Source organism: Poecile atricapillus, chromosome 6, assembly GCF_030490865.1.
Source record: "Poecile atricapillus isolate bPoeAtr1 chromosome 6, bPoeAtr1.hap1, whole genome shotgun sequence".
NCBI classification, from domain to species: Eukaryota; Metazoa; Chordata; class Aves; order Passeriformes; family Paridae; genus Poecile; species Poecile atricapillus.
Window position 1 is genome coordinate 11,442,652 of NC_081254.1, and position 17,691 is coordinate 11,460,342.

The following is a 17,691-nucleotide window of genomic DNA, read 5'->3' on the forward strand; positions in this document are numbered from 1 at the left end:
GCATTAAAACTTTGAAAAAAAGAGTAGCTTTGTTCTAGCAAAAGGATAAGTCTGACCTATTATATTTTAGTATGTTCAGGCTTATCTCACTGTACCTGGCTTCTGAGTGACCAACCCCATCTTGCAGTGTTTCCTGAGCACTTGCAGAAGTCTGCTGTTTTACAAGGGAAAATCAGTCACAATTAATGGCAGTGAGGCTTAAAATAGGTTCCTGGTTGAAGACTCGATGAGTCATGTAATTCTTTAAACCAGTGATGATGATAGGCAGGTGTATCTGTCCCATGCTGAGTATGTTTTGACCTGTGACTGCTCTGCTGAGCAGAGGACAATGGTTGGTGACAGTACTGCTTCTAAATAACCTCCATGCCAAAAATAATGTAAAACACAGGATGTGGGTAGTCACATGCACCCCTTGCCCTTCCCAATATTGCCAATAAAGCATAGAGTTAGAAGCATTTAATGAAGACACAGCAAAGCTGATGCCAGTAGGAAATCAAAACCAAAAGGCCTTCCAGGTAAATGTGCTTGTCCGGTTATGGCACAGGGACTTGCTCCTTTTCTGCTGTGATATAAGGCTGTTTGATCTAAACTAACCTGTTTCCTGCCCTGCCTTCTGCTCCAAGAGCCCCCCTGACCTCCTGCAGCGCCCAGTTTGCAGCAGAGGCACTGACTGCATGCAGAGTGTGCTGATGGGATGTGGCTGCAGTGTGGCTTTAGGGGAGCGGGTGTGCCAGCTTGACCTCTCTTCCTTTCATGCATGACAAAAGGAGAAGGGTTCAGTGGCTGCTTCCCTTCCCTCGCTCTCCTCATGCCTGCCTGCACAGAAAGGACAGTATGTTTTTACTTAGTAATAGAGGTCACTTCATTGCAGTTTCTCTCTCATTATGCACAACTGGGAGGAGTATATCTTCCATAGCAAGGAACAAGTATTTCTGGGACTACTTTATCACTTTTCAAAAGTCCAACTCTTGCACATTACAGAGCTTTCTGAAGCCTTCCTCGGGGTGGAAGAAGTGACACCAATTTTTCACTTATGCTCTCCAGTTCCCACAGGAGCTAAGTTGATTTTGTGGCTTCTTTAGCTGTGCCTACTATGAGATTCAGTGACTGGGATTACCATTATATGTATCAGAAACTTATATGGATCCTTATACAAATTTGAGTTTGCGAAGTTAAGTCAGAATTTTGGTATGGTGCATGGTATTATCAGATAATTACTTTCTTTAATCATTTTGCCTTTAGTTGATAACTTTCTGCAGGATACATGAAAATTAATTGACTAAAACTTGCTCTCAAGCACAGTAACATCCTTGTTCTATGGCTGCTAATCAAAGCCATCTGACACCACCAAGACAAGCTAATGCATCTTGATTTCCTTCCTTGGTTGACCAGAACTCCCAATGATTAACATTGCTGACCTGCCCAATTGCCAAGAACCTCCTATCTGCTGCTCAAATTACCAGAATTGCTACTTTTGAAAGACATGCCCTATCTTTCCACAACAGCCTGTGAAATAAAGCAGACTTCTCTTGGTAGATTTCCCACTTAAGGAACATAATAAAAGATAACAAGCACATCCATTTAATATCTTCTAATCCCCACTTACCTTTTAACACCTGAAGAGTGACAAAAGTGTAGGAACAGTGAAATAACTCAATTGTCTCTATGGAATCCTGAGTGAAATCAGAAGTGAAAATTGATCAAATATAAAGTCTTTCCTCCTCAAAATACTCCTGGAAGTTCTATGGGACATAGATGTCATAAATCCCTTTTTTCCAAGTCAGTTCCCTGTAGAATAAATTCGTCAATGATAGTGTAGGGTGCAGCGTATCCACTTGAATGTACCCACTTAAAATTGAAAGAGTGAAGCCTCCAAATGCAATTAAAAAATACCATGAAACTTTTCTCAAAACAGTTCATAAAGAAAGTAATGCATAAGCTCACAGAGCCTGTTAAAGCTGAAATTAAACTTTGGGTGTGGGTGTATTGACCTATATGTAGCATTTTATCTTTACCACCTCAGTCTCCTGCATGTTCCTGTCCACCATGTAACTCTTGCATGATCAGAAATGAACATTAACTTTCATTTCTACTGTGCAACCTTTAAAATTTTCATGTGCATCCTTCAGCTGATGCAGATGGCTAACCAAGACACCAATGCTGCCTTTCTCTCTGATTGCTCAGTCCAACAAGGGAAAAGCAGCTCTAACATGCAGCAGGTTTTCCAACAAGCATTGTAGCTCAGAGGCACTCTGTGGGGTCTGTGGATCATCAGCCTGGCTCACAGCTTTGCTTAGGGTGAGCTGGAGCATAGCACTGGCACTGCTTCCTTTTATTCTGCTTCTAAATTGCATTAATGTCAGCAAAATTACCCTAAATACTAATAACTTCCTAATAGTTCATTTCCATGCAAGCATGTGTTGTAGCTGACCCAGAATGTTATAAGATTACAAATGAGAGAGAGGGAAGGTAAGAAAATCCTTAAAACAGTTTATGAAATAAAATTTAATCCACATTCTGAAAGAATGACAACCGTTTCTAATTCATAGCACTTAGTTGTTTGAGTCAGGAGCTGAACTGCACAGACGCATAGCTGGGTTTCAGAGTCAGCTTCAAACTTAGCTTAATGCCATGTAGAGGAAGTATGAATTTTCTTATCATCAGTGTGCACAAATTCAACAGTCGGTCTAAAAAACTACCCCCTGAAAGTCAAACCTCTGAGTTCTTGTTGTTTCCTCAGCTTCCCTGGAGAAAAGAGAAGTCACGATGAGAAAGAACACTTCAGTGAGAGGGGATTCATTTCCTGGCATACAATACCCAGACTTGTTGTGCACTGGTTTTGTCTGTAGTGGTCACAGACACAGACTGAGAATTTGGATCCTGTGCTCAGGTGCCTGATGGCAGATCCCTGCACTTTACAGAACAGCTATAGAAAGCTACAGGGAAACGTTCAATTAAGTCAAATTGTACACTTAAGGCCAAGATAGGGAATAATTATCTGAATTAAATCCCTGCTCAAACTGCTACGCATGCTCAGAATCTTGCAGTCTTTGTTCTTATTAAAGTGATGTATTTACCAAGAAGATAAAATTTAAAACTGGAGTTTGTATGCTAAATATCACAATGTAAACCTTGGGCAAGAGTTACCTTTCCCCAACACTGATGCTGCTGTATGTCCAGCTGCATTTATTCTGTGACTGTTAAATATAACAGCAACCGGTAGATGCCACTAAAATGCATTCATAGGAGGGATTGGCTTGGATTTTAGTGAGCTGCTTTGATTGAGTTCCATACGACATGTTGAGAATGAGCTGCTGGTTGTTTTCCACTGAATCTATGATAATGCTTTTCCTATTCTGTGGCACTTTCTGCAAAAACCAGGATGCCCCTGTGAGAAAAGTGTTTTTCCCTGTTTTGGAAAGCAGACATAGTAGGATATATTGCAATTGTTTTGGCGTGGGCTGCTCACATTCTTAACTTCAGTGGCTGAAAAAGAGAGACTAGGTCTTCTACCCCTTTTTGTGATCCCAAGCTGAAGTGTTAACTAAACCAGCATGATAGTCATCTTCTGTCCTCTCCAGTTAACTGCCTGTCATTTCTTTGTTTGTCTTCTGGTGTCTTTGTTAAAATAACAGAAATAAAGCATGGGGGAAAATAAAACAAGCAACGTCAACAGTCATCTGACCATGGAAAAATTCTCAGCTGCAAATACAGAAAGATAGAAATAGCCTCATTGGATCAGAACAACAGTTAATCTAGCTCAGTGTCCAGTTTCCAACAGTGTCGGTGTCTTGTGCCTTTTCAAGACAAAAAATGTTTGGAAGGCAATTACAAAATAGCTTTTGCACAGCTTTACTCACAGACACTCTATAAGAATTTCTTTAAAATTACTTTGTTAATTTTACTTCTTAAAAGGAAATTTTATTTGTAGGAAAATATGCTTATATAAATATAAGTACATGTTGGGGTGAAAGTTACCATAAGTCTGATTAGTCCTGAAAATCCACACTATACTACTAGAAAAACAGAATTTTTAATTTCAATAAATATAGACCCTAATAATCTGTAGGTATATTTCCCCCTTAAAAAAAAGACTATTGTATATCTGTCAGACTTGGTAGAAGACTGTTGTATTCTCAATACTGTAAAATACTGATAAACAGAGCAGATAAATTTATTAAAGAATCTGTAATACCTCATTAAAGAGGATGAACTGATACTTTAAATATTCAGCTGGTGTTTGGGAAAGTTTATTTCAGTTCTTTACACTGCTGTGGACTTTGTTTTAGACCATGAACAAATCCATTAAGTTTTAGTCTCTCATTTGTAAAATTAGAAAAATAGTCTTGTTCCACAAGAGTATAGAGAAAAAAATCAGGATATTCACTTTTTGCTTCAGTACTGAAAGAGTAGTTGAAGGACCATGTGGTCCCTCAGGACACCTCATGTTTCTTTATGTCACCAGGACTTCCATCATATGATTCTGTCTCTACATTTTAGTGGAATAGAGCAGAGCTTTTCAAGAGAGAGAGAGTCTGGATCCTTTACTACCTAAGAAGGTAGATGGAAGGTGCACCATCTCCACATTTCAGCTTGCCTGCTACATGTACATGTTTGGGAATCTTTTGCATTTGCTTCCCAAAAATAAAGCAGAATGGGAAAGCATTCCAATGTCCAGTACATACAGTTCAGATTTAACATACTCATTTATTGAAAACTCTCTGAAGATTCTCCAGGCTATTTTTAGGATCCAATAGTACACGAACTTGGCTTGCAAATGAATTTTGCCTTCTGTTACTCAAACTATTGTAATTCTTGTTGGTGTGTGGGAGGGAAAGACTCTATTTCTATAATTTCACTCTGTCTTTAGCACCATATCATGTGGCATGTTTTATGAGAAGAAAACATTCCATAATTTTCACTGTATAATATACTGTGTAACTGGGAAGACTTTATATTGCATAAATAAGTCTTGTTTGCAATACACGTCCAACATTTAATGAAATCTGTAGGAGTTGCACTGTTCCCTCAGAACAGTCGTTGACTGAAGCCCTTCTATCAAAAGCCATTTCAGTGGGGACTACAAATAACTGCAGACAAAAAAAAAAAACCCTACAGTAATTTTAAATCTCTCCCAGATAGCTCAGAACTATTATCCACTACTGTCAGTTATTGCAGCAGCCTGTGTAGACAGAGATACAAACAGCTCATAATATTCTGAGCCAAATTCTTTCATGTTGTGAAGGTATTGACTGTACTGAGCCTGCCCGAGGGATGTATTTGGCTCAAAAGTAAAGTCATTTCTGAATTTAGTTAGCAAAAAATGTTTTGATTGTAAAGACCAGAAATCCAATAGTTGGTTCCTTAAAATGCAAGTATTGTCAGTCAGAGACACATCTGATCTTGAGCCTTTCTTCTTGGTAGCCAAATGGGAATTGCTCCTATTGAGTGGGAAGATAAATAGTTCCTGGAAGAAAAACCATGAAGAACGGTTATGTGCCTTTGAACTAATTTTTCCCTTTACTCTTTGCCTTTTCCTTTTTTTTTATTTTGTGGAAGTATTATTACTACTCTCTCTCTTTTTAACCTTCATAACTTCCCTGCCATTGTCACTCAACATTATCCAATACTGTACACTTGAGGGAAAAGCTTTTGTGAAATCCTGACCTCAAAGGGACCTTGAGTCAAGTGACTTTTTCTTTTTTGCCTTGTTCAGTGTAGCCACAGCTATTGGAGCAGAAAAGTTAGGATCAGATTAATTGTAACAACAGAGGCTTAGCACTGCTTCAGCCTGACCCCAACTGCCTGCCTTTTGGTCTTGGCTGTAATTTCTCATAGAGCATTCAGCAGCTCTGGAGATAAATAATGCTGTATTTTGTTTCCAGGCCCTGACTGTCTTCTTTAAAATTGTTGCATGATTATGGCTCTTGGTAATTAACACTTTCCACACCTGCACAGTCTCTAATCCATCCTCCTGCACCTTGTTTCATAGCTGGCATTGCAGTGAACTCACAGTTTGATTACCATAAGACGGTGTTTGGTTTCTCATTGCTTCAGAGTGGTGACACATCAACCTCGTTGGGGGATCTCTGTTCAAAGCAGTCTTTTCTGACCACAGGAACATCTTAGTCACATCTGAGGGGCATTTCAGGTCAACATCTGGCTTCAATTCATATATTTTAGGGCTACATTTTAGTTAGAGGTTTTTAAAATTTATAGGGAGCACCTATGCTCAAGCCTTTGCTGATCTTAATTGGATTGGTTTTTTTTAACTTTATTGTAACTGAACTAAGTAAAGAATACGACTTTACATATATGTGTAAATGTATATGTACATAAACACAATTCTGATAATGATGTGGAAAATATTAAGAATAGCCTTCCAGACATAATGTAACTCAATGATTGGAGACCAGCAAATCTGTATCAAGAAGTGCATGTATTCCTTTTTTTGTTTGCAAAGGATGCTTCAGAAAGAAGGTTCAGTTGGGTAAATGAGGACATTTGCTTTGTGATTTGTAATTTTACATCCCACTTAAGAAAAGTGTTCTCATTTGGCATATTTCAGCTTTAAACCTGTTGAAATTTCAACACAATTCCCTAAATAGGAAGGGATGCAATCAATTAGCAATTAAATTGCTAAATAGTGAGACTATCTCAATTACTTAACTATCTGGATTTCAAATTTTGGTGTTTAAGGCTAATGGATTCTGTTCTTTATGAAAATACTTGTGTCTTAACTTCTTACAGATAAACAATTGCTTGCATTTAAACTGATCAGTTATTTTTAAGTGTGTATGTGTGTTTACAGAATAACAGCCCAGTTCTCTATCAGTGAAGCTGAGGCTGACTTAATCCTCACCTCAAAAAAGGAATGATTTCCAGGTGAAGGAATTGTTTCTAATCCAGTTTAGCAGAGGAAACTAGTGTTTGGATAGGGCAGAGAATTTTTAAGTGTAATGCCAGGCATAAGAAATCCTTTTTGTGTAAATTTTTAACTGTTTAACTGCTTATCACTTCAAAATATTGGGTCCATGAGGACTGCCCAACTCTGATTATTTTTACTGCTTGGATTTGGCATCTAAGTATGTTCTGCTGGAATACCGTTGAATTCTTTCTTAAAAGGGAACTTACTAAAGTCAAAACTATTCCTGGAATTGTATACATACAGACAATGTCTCATTTGTAACTGTTAATTTTTCTTTATTCTTGAAACAAAGTTGTTTGCAACTGATAAGAAGCATACAGCAAACTTGTATATCTGGTGGTTTCACCTGGAAAGCTGAAGAGCTTTCTCACAGCTGTATTTATGAGCAACCACTCTAGGATGCTTTTTGCAACCAAACATTTCTCCCCAACCCATGTTCTTTTTCCTTGGTTGTTATGGGTTGATGATTTTTGCCACTGCTGGAAATTGCATTTATTTCATGCTGTATCCCCTCCTTTCACAGAGACAAGGAAAACATTGCAGCAGCATCAGAAAACAGGTAATGTTTGCTGTGTTTGATTTACTTCCTGTTAAGAGTGTATATCCCCTTTCTGCATATTGTTCTTACCTCAAAAACATGAAATTTGTACACTGTTTGAGCAGATGAAAGTAGAAACTTCTTCAGCTAAGTGGGTTCATTAGGCTTTTCTTTCTCACGCACTGTGATTCGGAACAGGTGGGGATTGTGTTTCTCAGAACTTCTGAACCTAAAAAAAATAAGAAGTTTTAGATCAAATATGCTTGAAATGGAGTACTGTCAGTTTGTGATGGAGTTTTAAGAACAATTTCCATTTTAAACTTTGTCTAGACTGTTCAAGGTGTTTTTAAAATCTAAATAAGATCATCTTTTCAAGAAAACTTATGTCAGATCTTGATTGATCCTCAATGGCTTATGAGGTTCAAAACAGTTCCTCTGTAAGTTCTTTCATTTCAAGTTGTTTTCTCCCAAAGGATCTCAGAACATTTTGCAGTTAAGTATAGAAATGTGTTATTTTCTACTAGTTTATTTATTAAAGCTCCAAATACTGATACACAGGTATTTCTTGAGTGAATCTGACCAGTTGTTTTGTGGAGCAAAGAAAGCCTCTTACTAGTTAGTCATGAAAATAATTTTATCCTGCTGCTTTTCTCTTTGTTGTTGATTCCTGCCTCAGTGATACGCAACCACTTCTTATTTTGAGATTATTTTTGATCTTATTTTTAAGATTGCTTATGTTTGAACAAAGGCTGCGTAGAGTTAATATCTGAGTGCAAGCATTATTTGTTAATAATGACACAAGTAATGGTCACTGGCACTTGAGCAGTTGGGAAAATTGATTTTGCTTTTTAAATTAATGATAAAGAAAGAAATAAACCCCATGATTCCTGATTATAAATTAAATTGTAAAGAACAAGCAGCACATGTTAGACTTTCATAAGCAGTTTCATTTGTGTAAAACTAAATATAGGACTATGCTTCCCTGAAATCTCCTTTTCTTTTAACTACTATTTTATTTTGCCAGGAACAATTTCTGATATATGACTGTTGTTATTGTCCTCCTTTGTTGCCTTAATCTTGTGTGATCTGTCATACCACAGCCTTTCTCCACCTCCATTACCATCACAGCTCTGCTTATTTTGATATTCATAGCAATATGCCTTCCAGATTTAACACAAGGTACCTTTTTTAATTTGTCAAGCCTTTCCTGGTCTTAAGCAGTAATTAACCAATGAGCTGTCAAGGTTAGTCATTACTTCATCTGCACTGTCATTATGATCTCCAGCTCCAGCTGTGGCTGGAATTTTGTCTCTTCCTCAAACCCCTGCTATTACCCAGGAAGTGCCTCATTTACAAACGCCCTTGTAATCTCTGTTACCCAGGCCTACAGGTACCGCGCACGCGCCCCAGTATGTGACCTCGAGTATTTGGCATCCTCCTAAGTCATCCACCAGGGATGCCAACACTGCCAATGCTCAGCCAGTGGCCTCCAAGGGCTCTGTGAGGCTTGGAGCGGGTACAAGCCAGGGGGAGGCCGGTTTTGGCCAGAAAGCCCCTCTTGCTTCATCCAGTAACCAAAGGTACACTGTGCCGTGTAACTGCGTAACTGACCCGGTTTGGAGCTTTGCAATGGTTTGGTAATAACCACCTCTAACTCCTGCAGATGGAAGTGCCCCTTGCCTCAAAGGCAGACATTCAAATTCTTCCAGTTCCAGCAACTTCTGGTTCATGTGGGTGTTAGATTTCCAGTGGCTCTCATAGGATCACACCTACAGTACAGAGACAAGTCATTAAGCGTCTTCAGCAGAGAAACAGCAGCTGATATTTCTGTATTTTCAGTGGATTCCACAAACATTCCCATTTTCAAATATAAAATCCTTCCACATTACAGCTTTCTCTAAATACTTTCTCCAGCACTTTTTTTCTACAAATGATGTGATAATAGATTTTTTTTCATATCCATTTTAGTTTTGTTCTCTGTATTTTTGATTCTTTCCAAGTGATCTTTTGGAGGATTAGAAACACAAAAACCTTCATGCATTACATAAAGGAGACTAAGTGCTGTTTTAATCATCCACTCCTCGTTATTTGGATAGAAAGTCTCAGAACTTAGGACATCACCAAGAGAAAAAAGTATAATCTACACTTATATTTTAAATGTTAGAGTGCATTTGTTGCTGTGTTCTCATTATGGTTGTTAACCATTATTATCCGCTTAACCTCTACTGATCTGTGTTCCTTTTCATGAGTGAAAATCAGCTGAGAAGAGATGTGTGTTTGTTTTCATCCACCTAACTTACTTTTATGTTTGTTACCACAAATATGAAGATGTTTGATTTTTTCAATTTCTTTTAACATGAAAAGTACTGTAAAGATTTAAAGTCTACAAAACTATTGTATTTAAAAACCAACCAACCAACCAAAAAACCCTCTGTAGCATATTATAATGACACTATTGTATTAGATGCTCTATTTTATAAAGCAGCACTCACATTTATCAATTCTTAAAATTCTTCTGCATTTGAAGAACTAAAATGAAAAATCAGACTGAAGAACTAGAAAGGAGGACAAAAAAACCCAGTTATTGTATGGCCATTGTATTTGACAGTATAAATAAAAATATGTACAATTTATAGTTGCTAATTTAAAGCCAGTCAAGTTAGTCTCAAGCTCTTTCTATAAAACTGTTTTGAGAATGTTATCAATTGCATATGATTTATGTAACCAAACCACTCTGATTTTTATGGTTATATCCCCTTCACTTATATTTATTCCAATTCCTTGTTCTGATAATTAATATATTCTGCCATGAAGGAAGGTAAGTAAGCCTCTAACATTTTGATCACATAAAAAGAAATACTACAAACACTATGCAAGATAAAATTTGTTTGTATTTCTTTTAAACTTTAAAAGAAGTTTAAAAGGTATTCTAGTATATTTGCATTTATTTTATTTATATGGGTTCGTTCTGTTCAAATCTGTCTCCACACAGGTACATGTCCGCACATATTGGTTTGGTTTTTTCACTTTCTTTTCAATATTTATCACTGAATATGTATTTTGATTATTTGTATTTTTATGATTGTTTTTGAAATTGTTACAATTGAGTTACAATTAATTAACTTCACTGTTCTCTTGAAGATGTGAAGTCTTGAACTCTAGAAATCTGTAGCAAATTCCCTTTGCTACACATCAGTGCAAATATACAAAATAGGTGAAATCCTAGTTTGTGTTTGTTTTTAACATGTATGTTAAGTTCCATTATTTATGTGCAGCATAATTTCAATCCTTTCCTATTTGCTAAATCAAAGATATCTAAGTGTGTGAGATGGAAACTGTGACTTGACTGCTTTTAATGGGGTAATTCTGGTGCCCCCTGTGGCACAGGGAAAATTTCACAGTATTGAAATTCAGTACCAGATTGCTGTGGTGGAAAATACACAGCCACTCTGCTACATAGGCTGTGAAAATGATAATCTACTAGTTAATTGGAAGAACTTACATAATGAAATGCATCAGGATGGAAGAAGTCATCTGACTCTCAAATGCAAATTACAGTGGAAGAACTTCTGCAAAACTGTTGCAAAACTTGGTGTAAGGATTTGAAAGCCATCAAACCGGATGATTATTTTCTAGAACTTTCTTATTATGTACATAACTATAGATGAATCTCCATAAGGGACTCATAGGGAGAAAATACCGATTTCCTGGTTTTATTGTGGGCTGCATTCAGCTTTGAGGTTTGTGGGTATAACAACCAGCTTCTGTTTCAGCTAATCAAACAAAATATTCAGCTGAATTAAGACACCATCATGTAGACTATTGAATTCTAGAAGAGGAGGTGAAGGACAGGGGAAAGGGGACAGTCTCTTGGAGAACAAGGAGTATCACAAAGTCAGAAGTACCAAGCACTTGTTCTAGGTCCTGAGGAGCATAACTTGTCAAATCAGTGCTTCTGAGAGAATCAAAAGAAAATATGAGATAATTTGCATAATAGATGGTAAATCTGCTTAGGAAAAAAGGCTGAGGGTGTTGGAGGGCTAACGTTGGCTGAAGAAACAGCTGTGGAACTGTAAGGTTTCTTTTGTTATTTGATACTTGCTGTGCTCAGGAAGAAACATTTTGGGCTTTGTACCTTGAGCAAGAGAATCACTGAATTTCATCACCCTGATAGGAGTAATTTGTAAGAACACAGAGAGGTAACAATATACCTGTGACATAGGTCTAAACAAGTAGACGTATATCCATTATTCTTCTAGGCCACTGCTTATGGACAAGACAACTAGGTACAGTGATGTCGTGATTTTCAAAAAAACCTGCTAACTTTCCTCCATTTATCTGTCTGTAAGAGATGAGTAATTCTCAAATTTGAGGGAGGTGATGGAAGACGTTAGTCATTCAGCATGTTACTGAAATGGTAACAGGCTACAGGACTAGATTATTATCATTCATTTCAATATATTTGATGGAATTTATATAGCTGACAAGACTGTGGCAGGCTCTTCACAGCCATTTCAGTCCTGGGTGCCACATTTCCTACCCCTGGCATCAGTGGGAGCAGGACTGGAGTGCTGTTTAACATCTGGGGTAAGTTTCAGTCAAGCAGGACCAACCCCGTGTTGCAGTCAGAACTGCACAATGGAAAAGGCTGAACAAATGTCTATCTTTTCTTTGCATAATTGCGCTTTTCCCTCAGTAACCCAGCCTGCTACTATGTTTGCAGCTGCAGGTTCAAACATAGTAGGTTTTATGCTCTCCATGTAAATGTGCGCCTTCTTAAGATGCTTCTTGTTTTATTTAATTTAACTCTAATTAGTACCCCTGTTGAGCATGCCCCGGTGGCTCCCAGTTCTGCTGCTCCTGCACCACATGCTTCAGCACCTCAGCCTGCTACTGCTGCTCCAAACACAGCCAGCCCGATGACAGCACCAGCCACCACCTCAGTAGTGCAAGAGTCTTTCTCATCCTCCTTCCAAAGGTAACGCTCCATTGCTTTATACCCCTCTGGCTTTGGACATGCTGCATACACATTCTTAGCTTAAGAATGTAGTATGAAAAGCTGTAACCTGGTTTATATGCTTTTATATATTTGGGGGGGATTGGGTGGTTTCTTTTGGTTTTTTGGGTTTGTTGTTTTTGTTTGTTTTTTTTTTAATTTGTGATATGTTGTTGATGCTTGCATAGAATTTGCAGAATAAAACCTCCCTAAAAATAACTTCCTTTTCAGAAAGCGAGTCTGGGCTTAAAGTTAGAAATGTTTTTACACCACTTATAATAAAACCAAAACAACTCCTCATAATAGTTGCAGTGAATGAAGATTCTTTTAATAGTATTTCTGCAGTAGGACAAGAAATGGAAAATCAGAAAATGCCATTTACTCACATGATTGAGCTTACTGTGTCACAGCAGGTATCAGTAAAACGTGGTGGACACTTGATGATTGACTTGCTCTGTAAGTTAAATCAATTCATTTCTATTAGATTTATCTATTTTTTTTTCTAATGAAAATTAGCGTACAAGCTGAAGTAAGTTTCAAGGAGATGCATTCCTAACACTTGTAGCACAGTGGGAGTTACAGTTGTATATTAAAACTGTCAGACAGCTTGTGAAGAAATGTGTGGGATTTATACAGCTGTCGCTTACATTACAGCAATTTTGGAGATAGTGAGTTCTTTTGGTATATAATATTCTTTTATCTGAAATAATGTCTATTTAAGCATGCTTTTAAAATCCAAGGAAAAACACATTTCCAGTAATATAAACCATTTTAAATAATTGAGACCTCAGAGGTATCATATTTTAGGTATGTATAAATGGAATTGGGAATGTTGTCTTGTGTCTACCCTCTTGATTAATTTTTGCTAGTTGACTTGCAGTATATATATATATACCAAGTAATTAGTTTCTCACTTTAGTCAGTTTTTACCTAGCCGTGACTTACCAGAACGCACTGGTTTTATTCCAATGCACGAAAATCCATTAATCGGACAGCAAAGGAGATTTGAATAAAGTCTTATGTTCTAACTCCGACCTGGCCTGAGAGGCACTTCCACATAAAATAATGATAATGTTTAAGTAATTTTTATCCCTCAGTTGAAACCATAGCATGAAGAAAATGTATTAGCTAGTATCTGCTTCAGACAAAAAAATGCCTTTACTAAACTAATCATTCCAATTCATTCTGGTTTCTATAGGTCAATATTCTCTCTGGGTCTGCTTGCATAGTAAAATTTTTATCTTGTATTTAGACTCAAACATCTTCAGGTCTTTCAGATAAAAGCATGTATCATTGACAAAAGTCCTGTCCTGTAATATTGTCTTTCTTAGTTATTGAGAGAGTCTGATTTTAAAATTTTTCCATAATGTGTGCATTTTGCCTTGTGTTCTGTAGGAATGTGCTTGGTTGTGCTTTTCTGTAAGTCTGCAGATGTATGCTAGAGAAAACCTGTTCCTGGTAACTATGCAGCAGTCTTTCTGTGTCTGAATCCTGCCAGAGCTTGGTTCTGATGTCATGATTTGTGTCCCTGTTAAATCATTTTGTTCATGCTTTCATGCTTTTATGTGTCTTCTGCAGAGTTCTTGCAGCCCCCAGCTCTCTTTCCCAGCCTAAGCCTTTCCATGGGCCCAAGAACATGTCATTAGCAGCTTCCACTATTTCATCTGCTATCTCATCTCAGTCTAGGTATATCTGCAAAGCTCTCTTCTTTTAACCTAATTTGTTTTGATTTTGTATTATGCTCTCTGATATGAGGTTTCCAGTTTCTGAAGGGATTGACTTGGCAGAGAAAAAGCACGATGTGTTTAAAGGAATAGCTCCTTCCTTATCTTCTGCATGACAGCCCAGCTAGGAAACAGCTAAGTATTAGATGTATGGTAGGTGACCACAAGGTCCTGTTGGAGCAGAGGTTGGTTTGTGTTGCTTTTGCCATCCTGAAATGAGAATTGTCTAGAGACACTGGGTGAGAATGATGGACCTTTTTTTTTCTTGGTGAAAATACGGGATCACAGGAATCTTTTATCGCTAGAAAGAGAGAATGCTGCTGTACTGCCTCACTTCTAAGCCTTTTCACTGCTTTCGTAACACTTTGACAACTAACAGAGGAAAAAGCAGTAGATTTTAAGACTCATTTGAACACAGTTTTCAGAAATAATGAAAAACGCAATCAGCAATACATCTGAGATTGTAATTATCCATGTGTGTCTTATCTTTATATAAAAAAAAAGTTAGGAATCACCCAAAGGCGATGTTTGAAATTGACAAAACGCACAAGTTTGAAGGCTTCACACCAAGAAGTGTAATGGTTTTTCTCAAAAGAATCACAGAACAGTTAAGTGAGCAGCACAGGTAGTACTTAGGAGCAGTTTGATTGGCTTCATACCACTGAAACCAGTGCAGAAATGAAATAGCTACGGAACCAAACATCGGAAGAGTTTTCAGTTTTAGGATGTGAACCTGTCTGTTTACAGCCATGGGAATTACAAAGGGGAAGTAATCCCAATATGGAGCTGATAAAATGTAAGAACAAAATTAACTGCTGATGAGTGGAAGTATACAAATTGTAACTTTAGTTTCAAGAAGCCCCTTGTACTTGGGTAAGGTTCCTTGCTTTTTACGCAATAATTAATAACTGTGCACATTTGAGTTTGATTAAAAACCTGTTATTTCTCCTGAGCTACAGAAAAGACTTGATTTTAGGGTTTCTCTCAGCTGAAGATTGAAATGTATCCATCAGTCAGAAGAGATGAAGTTAAATGGAAGCTTTGGTGACTACTCTCGCCAGACAGAGCACATCTATTCATGTTTCACCAGTCTGTATCTTAGGACACATCTAAATCTTTCCTAAGAGCTTGTTTCCATTCCTGCCATGGAAATCATGGAATCATAGAATGGATTGGGCTGGGAGGGATCTTAAAGATCATCTAGTTCCATAGACAGGGACAAGTTAAGCAAAAATTATGCATAATTTACATATAGAATTAGTAGAAAGGTAACCAGTACTTGCTGACACTACTTGCATGTCTTTTTTAGAGGTAATGTAAAATTATTTTTGATTGAGCTTTTTTCTGTTTCCCTTAAATTTCATATCCATTTAATGGGAGAGGGGAAGCAGTGTGAGGCCTCAAATCCATGTAAATTCATTTGTAGTTACGTACCAGTATGGACTAAGCAGTGTGAAACAAAATTCTAATGAGGATAAAAAGATGACACTGAGATATTGGGACATTTGAATTGAAAGTAAATTAGTAAATTAGATTGGCATGAACCATTGCTGCTTTTCCTGCCCCTTTGAAAGGAAGTGACTTGCGTGGGGAGGCTGTGTCTCCAATCTTGAAGGTTTTCAAGACGTCACTGGCTAAAACATGGAGCAACCTGATCTGACCTCAGAGCTGGCCTTGCTTTCAGCAGGTTAGATCAGATTCTCCTGAGGCCTCTTCCAACCTTAAATATTCTGTGAATCTATGAAAAACATCTGTCCGTTTCAAAAAGAAATGCTTTAATCAGAGTCCTCTTGCTTGCACCTGGCACTTTGGTGACATATAAAAGATCTACAGCATATCAGTTTTATACACTGCTGCTTTGTCAATGGATGACACAAGTGTGATGCTGTCACCTGCTTCCTCATTGCCAACAGGCAAATGTTATTGTCTTGGCTTGGACAGGGACATAAAGGCAAATCAGAGACTTGAAGGACCTGTAAAAATTTGATTCCGTGATAATCAAGTACAAGAAGCAAGCTGGTTGGTTGGTTGGTTTTGGATGGCTGTCTTGCAGCTGGAATAGGTTCCATATCTTGGTGTACTTCTTCCATGTTAGTTTTAAAAAGTGTGTATTATAGCTTGTGTATTCAAATGTAAGGAACTCAAACTGGCTTCTAAATTGATGTATAATTCAAATTGTTGAGCATCTGGTAGTTTTCATTTAGAAACCAAGCAATGCTTTAGCATGCCAAAATACAGACTTAAAAATCCAGTTTCAGCTTGACATACACCAGAGGAGTATTGCGTATTTAATACAATTTTATTTCAAAATAAAATATGGATGACCTTAATAACAACACTGTTTTACAGGCTGGGGATATTCTTGGGTAGATGAGGCTGAGATTTTATCACCATTATTCCAGTGTTTGGTGGTTTTTTCCTTCTAGTTTCTTTTAAAAGAAAACGCAGGAGGATTTCTTGATTAATATCTTTAACTATTTAAATCTGATTTTAACCTTCAGTACATCCAGTTCTATAGTGACTTAGCTTTTGTGAGCATATGCATACACTTAACATGAGTAAAATCTTTATAATGTTCCTGAAGAGGAGTGTTTGAAGTAAATCACTAACCTTTAACAGACTGTGTTACTCTTACATCTGCAGTGAAATCTGACATACTGTTATCTATTCCACTTACAATCTCACTTAACAGAAGCAAGCACAGCAGGAGAGTTTTGAATAAGCCTGAAGCTCTTTAAGGATGGGTTATTCCATCCAGAGGGTTAAAGCAGGGCACCCCGTGCAACAGCACTCTGGGAATACAAAACCAGGAGAAACAATGGAGAGAGTTACAATTACGGTTCTAAAGGTCAAGTGTAGCTTTTGATCAGGAGATTTTAATCCAAGCACTGTGTCCATGGTAAAGGGAAGAAGAACTCTTCTCCAGAAGTCAGGAAAATAACTGGCATAAGGCAGACTCCTGGTGATTCTGGGAAATGTGGGCTGTGCTTCTGTGGGATGGGATTGATGCCATGCAGCTCTGCACTGCCCTGCAGACAGGAGCTCTGTTCTTTCTGAATCTCTTGTTTCTCAGATCATAGATTGTGCAGGCTTTCAAGTACTTCCTGTATTTGCATAAATGACTCATTTCTGTTCTGAAATTATGCTTTTTCCCCAAGAAAAAAAAAAATCTACCTGTTTACCTAAGACAGTAGAAGTAGAAAGGTTCTGCAAGGCAAAAGTTGAGCATGGTGGGTGGATGTTTTTGTTTCAACTATGCCAGCCTGTCCTTTCTGTGGGGTTCTCCGAGCTGCTTCATAAGCTGGAGCACTTCCCTGGTCTTTGGCCTTTGGTTCATTCAAGGTTTGCTTCTCGGGTTTGATGCAATGTAAACTTACGACACTGAGAAAAATTCCTTGTATTTACTTTTTTGTGCTAATAAAAATAATTAGGGTTCCACAATCAAGTAACAAGATCAGATGAGAGAGACTTGTGGAACAATATATTCAGCTCTTTGACTTAATGT

General features: G+C 37.6%; 1 protein-coding gene across 10 annotated transcripts in view; it reads left to right on the top strand.

Moving 5' to 3' along the window:
- Nucleotides 1–17,691, top strand: part of LDB3 (LIM domain binding 3) — a 116,486-nt gene that overhangs the window by 79,110 nt on the left and 19,685 nt on the right. For 5 of the 10 annotated variants that reach the window (XM_058840694.1, XM_058840693.1, XM_058840697.1 and 2 more), the window contains 3 exons: nt 7,452–7,487; nt 8,849–9,046; nt 12,283–12,444. In XM_058840694.1, the coding sequence (XP_058696677.1) occupies nt 7,452–7,487; nt 8,849–9,046; nt 12,283–12,444 (396 nt within the window). Of the gene's footprint in view, nt 1–7,451; nt 7,488–8,848; nt 9,047–12,282; nt 12,445–14,040; nt 14,149–17,691 lie in introns of all 10 variants that reach the window. The other 5 variants (XM_058840698.1, XM_058840700.1, XM_058840695.1 and 2 more) reach the window with 4 other exon arrangements.